Source organism: Furipterus horrens, unplaced genomic scaffold (assembly GCF_987537825.1).
Source record: "Furipterus horrens unplaced genomic scaffold, mFurHor1.1.pri manual_scaffold_10, whole genome shotgun sequence".
NCBI classification, from domain to species: Eukaryota; Metazoa; Chordata; class Mammalia; order Chiroptera; family Furipteridae; genus Furipterus; species Furipterus horrens.
Window position 1 is genome coordinate 63535242 of NW_028327180.1, and position 14144 is coordinate 63549385.

A 14144-nucleotide genomic window follows, 5' to 3' on the forward strand; every position below is an offset into this window, starting at 1 on the left:
GCAGCCAAAACAGAAGAATTAACTGTACATAATAAACTATTATACACACACACACACACACACACACACATGTTACAGATAGACACATTTTAAGTTTTAGGGAATAAGGTTTATTTTGGCAGATAGTGTTAAACAAAATTAAAGTTGCAGACATTAGTAACATAACTCAATATCTTTAATTTGGCATAAGTATGATACATTTTCTTGCTTTCTTGTATTATATTAAATCACTATAACCTAAACCACTTTAAAAACTAATATGTTAAAATTTAGCTTTACTGTTTTCACTTATGCTGATTCCAAAGCTAAAAGCAATGTGAAAGTGGAATGGGCAGCAGGCTTTTTTTTTGTAGGGTAATAAAAAGGAATACATACACTGGCATAAACTGGGAATAAGAAATTCAGGCAGCCAAGGAATAAATAAGTGATTGGCAGGCCAAAGAAACCCAAGGTAAGAGAGGAATTGGTCTCTTTATTTGGTCCAAGCAATGGTATGTCGAACAGGAGCTTCCTGAACACAGCAAACCTACTTACTTCTCAATGTCCAGGGAAGTCTGGGTAGCTGTCCCACTGTTGCTCTGGGTCTCTACTTTCCTACAAGTCAACGCTTTCAACAATAAAAAGAAAAGAAGAAGAAGAAAACTGTTAAGTTGGCAGTAGACTCTGAAAATAAAAGACAAAATGTATAGAAAGAAGCAAAGTTTAAGATCTTATTCAACTGGGCCATGTGCCTTTCTAATACAGACAGTAACACTTGTCACCATATGTACTGCAACTGTCAGACACAAGATATGCCTGCCTTTGCTAATGAGCTCTATTTACCTCCATTTGTCATGAGATATCAAGACCTAGTCGACTCCAAGAAAGGTTTCTGTGTACTATCCCAACCTGCAACATCCAAGGGAGATTTTGTACTTTTCCAACCAAAATTCTAACTGGCTTAAATTGAGCTTAAAGGCAATTAAGGTCCATCCCCTATCCTCCCAAAACACCTTCAAAGAAAATGCTATCAAGACAGGTCTCCTAAGTCTATACTTAAGTAACTACATTGTTGGGTATTCCCCCTCGGCCCCCACCTCCCGCCAAGACAGGACTTTGTATTTGTTCCTGTTCTTTTTGGGCGAACCTTCCAGTCTTGTGGTCTTGATTCTGTCATCTGACATTATCAGCTCTTTTCCAGCTTTGTGTCATCTGCATATATGACAAGCATGCTTTCTACATCTTCATCCAACTCACTGGGGGAAATGGTTTTAAAGCATATGGCCAAGGACAGAAAACTGTGGCATGTTACCAGAGAAGTCTGTCTTCTCCCCCCTGGTCCCAGTTTCCTTTAAATATTTAATCAAGCAAATATTTATAGATAATCTTCAATGTGCAAGTAATTTGGGGAGGTACAGGATGAGGAGGGGTTCTTGTTCCTAAGGAGCTTACAATGTAAGCACATACACTCATAATAACTATAATGCCAAGTGTAAAGAGACACACATAATAAAACCAGGTCATACACACAAGAAACTATTAATAGTGTTTGTCTCTGGGGAAAATGGCAGGGACACTTGATGACTGAAATACTACGGAGGTATGCTTTTCACTACATACTTTCTATACTATTGAATTAAAAATTAAAAGGGAGAAAAAGAGATCATATTATAAAGAGTAGGCAGTCTATTTCTAAGGTTTCCTCCAACCCAGAGATTTTGTAAGTAAAAATAAAGTACTGCAGGAGAAAAACTTCCTGGGCATAGTTGTATAACCACCACCAAAGCCTCCCCCTACTCTTTTAGCCAGCCCACATTTCTCCATCTTATGTACAAGGATTTCATGAGAGATTTTATCAAGTGCCTTGCTGAAATCAATTCTTAAAAGGTGAGCACCTCACAGATTACAGAAACCTTTAAGAGTTGTTTTTCCTCTCGCTCTTTCTATTTGTCCCCAATCTTGACTACCAAGTATTTTTCCAAAAGAAATACTTAAAAACCACTCCACAGACAAGAGCTGGAGAAAAATTAATTGCTTCTAGCACTCTATATATACCTCTACTGCATTTAGCACATTTCTGGTATTTGTTTGCATCCCAGTCTCCTTTCTACACCATGAAACTTTCTGAATTTAGAGATTCTGAGTTTGTTTCGATCTCTTCAGCATCCTCAGCAGAATCTAGCACATATTAAATGCTAATAAATATTTGTCAAATAAATCACAGCAATGGATTCAAGAGGAAAAAGAGCTCTTGTTTTATAAGGACCTACTCTGTACCAGCACTTCATAAACTTAATCTCTAATCCTTAAAATAAAACCCTACAAGGTATATGTCATTATCTTTATTTTATAGATGATGAAATATTAAATAACCTGATCAAGATCACAAAGCTAAAACAACAGCACAAAACTCACAGAATGTAATAACAAGTTTTACTTTAAAGAAGCCTATATTCTTCTACAAGAGCAGACTGCCTTTCCTGGGAAATAAGAGAATAAAGGATGGGAAGAGAAAAAGTCTAAGTGGTAAGTGACTGGGCAGGTGCAAAAGATTCTGAGTGGAGAGACCTTGCAGATGGCTGAAGACTACATGCCAATTCTATTATTTAATGTTATGACCAGCAGCTCAGTTTTTCCTTTGAAACCCACTACCCTTACAAAGGAACAGAAAAGTGTAAGTTGCTATTAAAGGAGCCTCCAATTCCAGTTTATGAGGGTTGAGACAGCTATTTTAACTAGCTACAGGCAGAGAATTCAAATGAAATTGAAATCCAACACCCTTGCTGCTCGTGACAACAGCCAAAGATTCATAAGGAACAATGGAGTCTGAGAACCACTACCAGGAAAACAACTACCAGAGCAAGGTGAGCAAGATGGAGGAGAGGAAGGATGTCACTTATTGCTGAGAGAGCCACCGATAAACCTACGACCATTAACTCAGCCTTTTTTACACCACTGGATGGAAAACACCCTAAGGAGCTGCACTAGGGACCTGTGCTGGCACTGTCAAGATACAAGGAAGCAGCAATGCCTAGTGGAATAAAGTACACCAACTTCACAGATGGCCAAAATGGTGTCCAAACTGAGACTCTACTAGCTGTTTGCCACAGGCAAATAACAACCTGAGTATTACATTAGTTGACTTACCTACAACATGAGATAATACAGCATCTACCCTCATGGGATTTGGTAAGGATCACATCAGATAATTCAAATAAGTTGTAAGTGTCCAACGCACAGAAAGCACTCAGCAAACATAAATTGTTAATTATAATTGTCATTATTATTCTTCCAAATTTATTTCTTAGCCTTATCCAAAGATTTAAGCCCATCCTTAGAATAAGCATTTATCAGCCTGTCTATAATTTGGGTTAGGATTTAAGTCTTAAGTGGTTCCCATACTAACTTGTACAAACTGAATGAATAGCAAATAACCAAAACATTATAGAACAATTATCAATAAATACTATGTAAACATCAGCACCTTTTTTTCAAAAATCCAAAAACAAGCAATCAAAAATAAAAACATATGACCTAGAACTGTAACAGTGAAAACAATGGCTCCTTGAGGAGAGTACAGATTATAAATACAAAAAAAGAGAGATTTGGCAGAATGACAGAGGTTAATCTCCTCAATTTATCTCCCTCAACCTCAAAACCACTTCAGCAGAAAATAACAGGAGGCCACAGACCTGTGTTTCTGTTAAAAGCGCCCCTGCTCCAGCCAGACACTTCCTCTGTGGGATGTAAGAGGAAGAAGGGAAGGTGCATTTCACGTGCACACTGCCTGCCTCCATGCTGCTGGCCTCCCCTAAGAAACTAGTCCCAATAAAAAGTTCATCATTGGAATTGATTATCTACCATTCTGAGTGATGTGGCTTTTAAAATTTAAATCTTAATTAGAACTAAGTATAATTTAAAATTCAGCTCCTCAGTCCCATGAGCCGTATTTCACATGTTCAACAGCCATGTGTGACTACTGGCTTCCACATGTAACCCCAAAGATACAGAACCTCTGTCATTACAGACAGCTCCATTGGCTTGCACTGCTCCTTCAAGAAATAACCAAGACTAATACAATACTATCATGCCTAAAGCCTGTCTACCACAAGAAAGTCAAGCCTCCCTGGCATCTCTCATCACCTAGCTTCTCATCCCTATGTTACAGAAACAGGGAGTCCAAAACAAACCCCAGAGTTTGCGGCTGGGAGATAGGAAGCAGGAAGCAGCTTTCAGGATGCCCTTGCATGCCTGGAGCTAGTGGCTGGAAACATTGTTGCAAAGATCCGCTTTACTTCCAAGGCTCAGGTCTGGGAGGGGTCTTGGACTGGGGGCTGGTATGGAAGAAGCAGACAGAGCCTACGTAGGGTTCTGTGAATGGTCAGAACTGTTTGCAACACCCACTGCGTGAGAGGACTGCAGGGAGGAAGAGAGGAGCTGTGGACATTCTGGGGCTGGCTCTGGCTCTAGGAGGCTCTCTCTGTCTCTCTCTGGCCCTCACACCCTCACTCTCTGGCTCTTGTGGGCTCCCTCCATCTGGCTTGGAGAAGGGGTCTCCAGGCTGCTTAAAGAAGAAGCTCTCGCCAGGCGGTTTTGAGAAGGAGAGGAGATCCGCGTAGTTTGCAGGAAGAAGGCAGTTTGCAAGGAGGCTGAGAATCAAGGCGGTCCTGCATCGAGAGCTGGAGGGCACCACAGCACAGAAAGGACCTCCCCAATCAGAACCGAGTCATTGGCAGCTACTGGTAAAGCAGAACTGTGCCTAGGAAGTAGGGAAACGGTGTTTCTGACTTTCCTAAGACTGGCCAGGTCTGGGAGGAGAAGGCAGGACTATGTGTAAATAAACAATTCTTTTTCTTTTCACCAAACTCTGGTATTAAGAGTTATAATTCTGGCAGCGGGCAATTGGGCCCCTAACTAAATAGCCCATGGGTTCTGTTTCAATCGGAGCAGCCCAAGGGTTCTGTTACACCTACATGACACTAATCTGTCACCTGGGGGAACTTTCCTAATTTGACTCAATTGTCCCCTCCTACTCCTGAAATGACTCTGCCTTCTGGAATTCATGTCAGTGATCAACAAAACCCCTGACATTCTTAACCTCCTCTGTAAGTTCTCATCTTGCTCTCACTGAAAGGCGGCTGTTCTCCGAGCAAGATACTGCCTCTCCTTGTACCTTCTCAAGTACTGGCTTGTTTCTTCTTTTTCACACCACAGTACTACTGACCTGGTCTTGGGGTAGATATCCTCTTCCTCCTTGTTGCTTCCAGTCTACTGGGAAAACCTAGTCTGGAGCACAAACCACGTGTTACCCCTGCTATTCCACCCTGAAGTAATCATTGCCTATCCTCCTGGTCACCTGCCCCCCCACCAGCCCCCTCACTTCCCAGCCATTCACTGAAAACTTTAACATTATCACTTAACCATCTTTCTCTCCATCACTCCAGCCATCATTCTTGGTGATTTCAATGACTATATATTGTATTAGACTGAAGTGTATGAAGCTGCAGCTTTCATAGGTTTCAACCTAAGGTATGATCCATCCCATACTCTTGCCTCTCAGTTGCTTGACCTCTTGGCTATCTAGTCCTATGGATCCTATCACCCCAGCCTTTCTTGAGGGGAGTTCTGAGAGAGAAGTAAGCCTAATGCCTCAGGCATTCACTTCGATGTGATGAGTTAACCTCTGTCCACTGCATTTAGAATGGTTGGTACCAGTTTTGTACCTTCCTTGGGAGAAGAGAATAATCTGTTCATTTTCTGTTTTGTGGTTCTGATGAGTAACCCTGGTTGAGCCTGTAATAATAACTGTGTCACTTGCAAGATCTCAATTTCTTTTATTTTGAAAGATTTTATTTACTTTTAGAGAGGGGAAAGGAGGGAGAGAGAAAGGAGAGAAACATGGGTGTGTGAGAGAAACATCAATCAGTTGCCTCTAGCACAACCCCAACCAGGGACCTGGCTCGCAACCCAGGCCTATGCCCTGACTGGGAATCCAACTAGCAACCTCTTGGTCTGCAGGCTGGTGCTCAAACCACTTGAGCCACACCAACCAGAGCGCAAGATCTCAATTTCAAAGGTCCCATTCTCTGATCATCACCACCTATCTTTTCCAACTCACACCCTCTAGTACCCTAATTCCAATAATTTGTCAGCCCCTCCAGGACATCTAATTCCAGACTGTCACCTTTTCAGTGTCCATTACCCTGTCATCTCCTCAGTTTCCTTGTTACCAAATTTAGATGCCATGATTATCACATTAACAATTCCCTCGATTATTCCCTCAACTTATTTCTAATTTCTCTGTACTCCCTGGCAAAACCCAATCTTGGCTGAATCTAGCCCTCCACCTATTACATGCTCTTACCTAAGCAGCACAACAGTGCTGACTGGGCTCACATTATATTTAAGACCACAAACCTCAAGTGGCCTGTCAGTACTGCCTAGCAATCCTAATGTTTCCAGAGTCAGCTTATTCTTGTGCTCTCCCAGAGCCTGTTTCACGTCTTCTCCACTATCCTCCCACCTTCAATGCCCATCCTGACTCTGCTGTCATCGTTCTTTTTTTGTTTCAATATAACAACTTTATTAAGCTATAATTCACATATATTCAATGGTTTTGAGTATATCCACGGAGTTGTACAACCATTACCATATCAATTTTAGAACGTTTTCATTAACTGAAAAATAAATCTCTTCTTATCAGTAATCATTCTCTATTTTCCCCCAAATTCCCAGCCCTAGACAACCACTAATCTGCTTTTTGCATCTATGGATTTGCCTATTCTGGGCATGTCCTATAAATGGAATCGTACAATATGTGGGCTTTTGTAACTGGCTTCATTCATTTAACATATGTTTTCAAGGTTCATTCATGTTATACATGTTTCAGTACTTCATTCCTTTTTCCCCCACTGCGGTTGCATCATGTCACATTCCCACCAACAATGTACTGGGGTTCCAATTTCTCCACATTTTTGTCAACATTTGTTATTTTCGGGTTTGTTTGTTAATAGCCATCCTAGTGAGTATGGTGTGTTATTTCATTATGCTTTTGACTAATAACTAATAACGTTGATCATCTTTTCATGTGTTTGTTGGCCATTTGTACATATTCTCTAGAAAAAAAGTCAGTATAATCACTTTGGTTTAATTGGGTTATGTTTTCTGTTGTTAAAAGAGTTCTTTACATATTCTGTAATCTAGACCTGTACAGACATATAATTTGCAAGTATTTTCTCCCCTTTCTGTAGGTTTTCTTTTACTTTCTTGGTAGTGTCCTTTGGTGCACAACAGTTTTAAAATTTTATGGAGTCCAATTTATCTATTTTTTTCTTGTTGCTGGTACTTTTGGTGTCTAAAGATCTAAGAATCCATTGCGAAATCTAAGGTCATGGAGATTGACCCATAAGAGTTTCATAGATTTGGCATTTACAATTAGGTCTTTGATACATTTTTTAATATATGGTGTGAGGTAGGGGTACCACTTCTTTTGCATGTGGATATTCAATTGTTCAAGCCACATTTGTTGAAAAGACTATTTTTCGCCCACTGAATTGTCATGCCCTTGTCAAAAATAGAGTGCGCATAAATGTATGGTTTTACTGTGGACTCTTAATTCTATTCCACTGATCTATATATCTATCCTTATATCAGTACCACACTGTCTTGATTAGTAAGTTGTAAAATCAAGAAGTGTGGACTGTTTTTTGGCTATTCTGGATCCCTTGTATCTCCTAATCTCAAAAAATGGAATCACCATTAACTTAGCTGCTTGGAGCAAAACTTTGGCATAATCCCTGAGTTTTCTCCTTCTTATACTCCAACAAATCCTGGAGATTCAACCTTCAAAATACATCCCAAATTTGACCATTTCTTGACCTCACAACTATTACTGTGATCCAAGTAAGCAATAGACCTAGCTTGGGATACTGCAACAGCCTCCTGCTTAGTCTGTTTGCAGACTGTCTCTTCTACTTTTTTTTTCTCCTATCCCTAGACAGACTTTTTCCACCCAGTAGCCAGAGTTAGATTATATCACTCCCTTGCTCTTGGCCCTTCTATGGCTTTTTTTCATATTTAGAATGAAGTACAAAAACCCCACATGAACTGACCACTACTGCTTATCTCTTTTCTCCTGTTGTTCATCCCACTCCATTCACTGTAGCTTCCTTCCCTGCTACACTAAGAAACATGCCAAACATGGTCTTGTGTTAGGGCCTTTATACATATTCCCTTCACCTGAAATGACTATTCAAATATCAGCTCAAGAAGTCTTCCTTAATCTTTTTATTTAACAGCCCCTCACCCTAATCTTCCCTGCCCTGGTTATTCTCTATCCCTTGCTTTTGTCTTATTTTTCTTAATTTTTAAAATCTGTTTCCCCCATGAGAATATAAGCTTCATGAGAGCACAGATTTCTCTTTTGTATCCTCAGCTTGTATCACAGCAGCTGGGTTACAGTAGGTGCTAAATAACTACTGAGCATAAATAATACATTATAAACAGCACAGTCAGCTCTAAGATGAGAATACTACAATGGGCTTAGTCAGAAACCTGAGCCAAAGCTGCCTTCTCTCATCCTGACCATCAATCACCAAATTTGAGTCTCACCAAAAGATTCTCAAATCTGTCCACTCTCATTGATGCTGCTTCATTACTTGTCTCCCTGTTTCTAGTCTCACTCACTCCAATCCTGCTTTCATACTGTTCAAAAAACAACTCAGGCCCACCATTAGCAGTAGCAGAACCCCAGAAGCCTTCCCTGACCCTAGAAGGCCCCCATCTCTGCACCTGAACAGGACCCATGTGCATATTTACTATAGCACCTCTCATACAACATTTTAATTACAGCTTTACCTATTTATCTCCTCTAGCGGAACCTCTCTTCATCACTTCAGAATTCCATACTTCTGGCACAAAACTGACATATAATATAAATGTATATTTAATGAATGAATTTGGCAAGGTAGTTTCTTATTCACAAGTCTGATAAGAGTATTTTCTTGGCTTTAAGAACAATAGAATATTTTTATAACTTAGATGAAAATGTCTCTAGAGCCTGAAATAACTCTTGAAATGGGAAGGCCCTATCTACCTCATTCCACTCAATAAATAAATTCTTATTGTTCTCTTGAGTACTAGACTTGAAAATCTTATTCTATTAGAAATGGCTTCTACCTCAAAAATCCTAATGATTATGTCAATAGTTCCTAAGAATAAACAACCCTAAAAAAGGCAGGCATCCCCAGGTCCATTTTAAGAGCTCGAAGCTTCAATCCTGTGAATACCTGGTCTAGACTACGATTCCAAGTCTGTTAGACTCCAAAGCCAGTACAATAACAAACTACTTTCTTGGCTGCTTAAAAGCCACAGAGGACTCCTGTCCCTACTCAAGTTGTAGTAATTTCAAGTTTAGAGATAAGCTTGATTTCTCAAGAGGTACACCTGAATGTTGAGCTCTTGACCTTAACCTCCAGTGCTGCTGTAGTTAGTCTCTGAGTCTGAAGTGTTAGCATGACTTTTGCAACACCTTTCCATACAAAGATAAAAGTATTCAAAATATTCTTAACAGTGCCTCCTACCTTGAGGCCAAAGGGAAGAGTCAATACAGAGAAAATCCTTAAACCACACAATTCCTATTTAGTATATAAAAATAGAGGGTCTAGAAACATTATATTTTTATGAACAAAATTTCCATCTATGAGCTATTGAATAATTTAGAAGTCTTAGAAAAAGAGTCACTTGTCTAGTTCCTACTAGTATTTGTGTATAATATTTATAGCTCAATCTTTTTCTTTAACAGCTGGAATTTTGATTTAAGCAATTTGACAATATATTATCTAGAATTTTAAAATAACTTGTATCTTCTGACCGAAGAATTATACGTTGGGAATCTATTCTGAGAAAATCATCTGAATTTAGATGAAATCATAAGACAAAGATATTTTATCAAAGCATTATTTATAACAATAAAAAATTTAAACAACCCAATGTTCAAATATAGAATAAAATACTACAAAGGAATTCAAAATAAAGACTGAAAGAAAATACTTGTATACCAAAATATCAACTGTAATTCAGGGGGAGGGAAGGTTGGGTTTGGGGTGATTATTTTGGGATGATTATTTATGTTGCTAATTTTTTTCAATGAGCATATACCACTTTAATCATTTAACAAGTTGTTTAAATATTGAGGGACACCCTAAATGAAAAGACAGATCTAGGCAATGATCAACAGTGACAATTAGTTAAAAGCCAGGCTTTCTAATGCCTAGATTCATATGAACCCACTGATTGATCTTAACATCATAAAAGAAAGGTAACAAGATAGTATGTAACCTCCCAATCTGATGCAATATGAAATATATAATACTTATAACATACTCTTGTCAAAAAATAAATAACTAAATGAATCTGATCAAGGCTCAACTCTAACTACAAGTTTACAGAAATTATAGTCTAGAACAGAAGAGCATTTTAAAGATAAAAAAGGGATACAATCAGCAAAATGGAGGAGGGAAATTCTAAAAGACAAAAGCCAGTCTCCTTAACAAATAAAGCATAAAGGAAAAAAGAGAGGCCTTTTTCTAAAGAATCATTAATGGCAGTCAAATCCAGTAGCTGTAACTGTCATCAGATCCTAAATTAAGATAATATTAAATGAGTTTCATATGTAGAAACTCTGAATTTTAGTGGCTTGCTTTATCAAGGTTTCTATGAGAGTGAAATAAATGACAACGGAACATAATACGAACATGTGAACTTTTAAAAATGTTTTATACATACAAAAGAATATATATGCAAACCAATCATCCAACTTAACACTAGACTATTACCAAAACCAATTAGCTGTGTGCTTCATTCTGATCCCATTATTCCTCTTCACACATCCCCACCAAGAAGCAGCCTTTATTCTCAAAACTATTATCATTACTTTGTTCCTGTACCACACAGTCGTACCATAAATTCTTTCAACAATATATTGACTATGATATTGGATTTAGCATTCTCAAAACTTTTAAAAAATCTGAACTTGCATGGATGATTCTTCGGAGCATAAGCTTTTGAATTAAGTTGGTTGTGTATCCCAGCTCTTGCTGCTCTCTAAGTATGTAATCATGGGGAAATTATTTTTCCCACCAAGCCTCAGTTTCCTCTTCTATAAAAGTGGAGTAATATTGGCTTCGAAAGTTTGTTGTGAGAATTAAAACAAAACATATAAAAAGCATAGTTCCTGGGGGGAGGGAGGCATAAGGGGACTAAATGGTAATGGAAAAAAATACAATAAAGATTAAATTAAAAAAGAAAAACAACCAAAAAGCATAGTTCCTAATACACTGCAGGTGCTCATAAATGGTAGCTATTATTGGTTAAAATTAGGTATGATTTATAAAGACTTGGCAAATTAAATCCTTTTGTTTAATGGGAAAAATAATATTTTACAATCAAGAGTTTCTTTTAGCCCTGACCAGCATGATTCAGTTAGTTGGGCATCATTTCACAAACCATAAGGCCACCAGAATGTTTCCCTGTCAGAGGACATGCCTAGGTTGAGGATTTTGTCCCCAGCTGGGGTGCCTATGAGAGGCAACCAATCAATGTTTCTCTCCCTTTCTTTCTCCCTCCCTTCCTCCTCTCTCTAAAAATGAAAAAAAAAAAAATTAAAATTAAATAAAAAATAAACATCTTAAGAGGGAAAAAAAAAGAACCTATAAAAAACGTTCCTTTCTATTAGGCCCTTAGAAAATTCCTTAGTAGCCAGTGATTCTGTAAATGGTCAATATCCACAGCAACCACAGAAGTTATTGGTAATTCTGATAGCTCATCTAATCCCTTGACTTCGTACACATGCTTTTACAGAGGTGACGTATATTACATTGACTCAGTTCACCAGGAAATAGTCTGGATCCATCAAATTGTTTCTTCCAGGTAATTGAAAAGCTGACAAGATCAATTCTGATGAGATGAGATTTCATGTTTACATTCAGGGGTGAAGGACTCTAGTATTCTGTCTTCCTAAAACTGACTTGGACTTCCACACTCTCCTCAAACTTTGCCCTAACAGTGTATGTCCCCATCTCTACATATGGGAAGGCAGACAGAACCTAACAATGAAGAAGAATACTAGCTCTGGAGTGAGGTAGGCCTGGGCAGGAGCTCCAGCTCTGCTGCTTATTAACTGTCTGATGCTGGGCAAGTACTAAGGCTCTGATCTGTTTCCTCACAGGTAAATTAGAGAGAGTAACACTTACCCTTCTAAGGTAATTAGTCCTGACTGTGGTTCTAAAACAGTTCTAATGGAGAGGACTGATCTAATATTAATTCCTTGACCTTTCTTCTTTTTTAAAATGCTCTAGATCAGTGATTTTCAACCTTTTTCATCACATGGCACACATAAACTAATTACTAAAATTCTGTGGCGCACACACAAATATTTTTTTTTGCCAATCTGACAAAAAAACAACAACATAATTTTGATGCATTCACACCAGACAGCTACTGTTACGTTGGCTGTTGTCACTTTTTAATTTGACAATCTAAGGGAAAAGAGGTCAGTGCCCTTGACTAAATAGTCAGTTATTGCATGTTTTAAAATTTTTCGTGGCACACCAGTTGAAAACCACTGCTCTAGCTGCCTAAATTAAAACGTATGTCTAGATCATGAAGTTAGAGAACTTCTTTAAAATGGTTTTAAGCTGTTAATATTCCTTCAACACATAATGCTTTGAGTATTAACTCAGATGTTAATAAGAGCTATTTTATTTTTCAAGAAAGGAATAAGCACATCTGGCAGAAATAAAAACTGCTAAAAAAAAATCCTGAGGCCTAGCTCTTCAGCAGCAAGGCACAATGAGCAGTGAGCAAACACAGTCAATGTTAAGAGGAACAAGACAGGAAGAGCAAAGGCAATGAGGACTCAAGCAGACACAGATTGTGTTCAGACTGCCATTTTACGTGCCACATCCTAGAACAACTTTATTCATGCACATTAGCGGAGATGCTATGAGGAAATGTCCCAAAGGCAGAACAAAAGCTTTCAGAAGACAACTAAGATGACCCCTGTACCAAGCTACCACATCTCCTTCTACCTCTGGCTTCCTCCTCCCATCACCAATGGCAATGAATTCTTTCTCCTTCCTCCTTGCTGCCCTCCTCCCTTAATTCTGCATGGGTTCCAATACTCTTGTCCCCATATCAGTGCCACTTCTATTCACACCAATTAGATCTTTCTGCAAAATCAGCACTGCTGCTGCTTCAAGAAATAAAAGCTTTGAGAGCATTCACACAAGAAGGGGGTTGCTGACCCAGGCAGCATAAATCTGAAAACTTGGTAAAAACTGATGGGTAGGTGGAAGAAATTTGAAAGTACCTTTGAAGCAAAAGGCAAATGCTTCATAAAGAACTCATACAAACTGATAAGAAAAATACTAAGAAACCAATACTTAGGCAATGTTCAGAGAGCAGTTCTTCAGAGAAGAAATACAAATTTGCTTTTATGAAAAGAAAATAACTTCAACTTCATTAATAATCAAAGAAATATAAAGTATAATGAAATGCCATTGATTACCATAAATATGCCGTGTTTTTAAAAAAGAATATTCTCAGTATTTGAAATGGTGTGACAAGAGCAACATTCATTTGCTACTAGTGAGAATTTAAAAGTTAACCTTCCAAAAAGCAATCTGAAAACTTTATACATATAATCCAGTAATTCCACTTTTAATAATCCCATTTAAAGAAATAACTCATCAGAAATTCAGACAATTTATACATTTCAAGGCTCATTGCTATTTTAGATGCGTATCTTTCAAAATAAGAAAAAAAGGTAAAAACTCATGCTTGATATTACAGAAACACTGAAGTAAGAATCTGTCCTTTTTCTCACCAATCAGAAGTAATCCCTTCCTCCTCTGAGTGGCTGGTGCTTCTATTTTAGCACTTCAACTGATTTCTATCATACTTAGTTGTGCCCGAGTCTGTTTGCCTCACTGAACTGTGAATTCCCTGAACACAAATTTGAGGTCCCATTCAGATCTGTATCACATCTCTTACCACCTCTTGAGCAGCCCCAGCACCTACCACAATACTTCATTAATAGCAGGACACAAAAATTTGTGTCAAGTTGAATCACTGTACAGAACCAATTAATCAATGACTTCAGAGAT

At 38.3% G+C, this 14144-nt stretch overlaps 1 protein-coding gene across 1 annotated transcript in view; it reads right to left on the reverse strand.

Annotated features, from left to right (window-relative positions):
* UIMC1 (ubiquitin interaction motif containing 1) overlaps positions 1-14144 on the reverse strand; it is an 87488-nt gene that overhangs the window by 7487 nt on the left and 65857 nt on the right. Inside the window, exon 11 of the mRNA XM_090287939.1 lies at positions 535-607. Within this exon, the coding sequence (XP_090144065.1) occupies positions 535-607 (73 nt within the window). The remainder of the gene's footprint in view (positions 1-534; positions 608-14144) is intronic.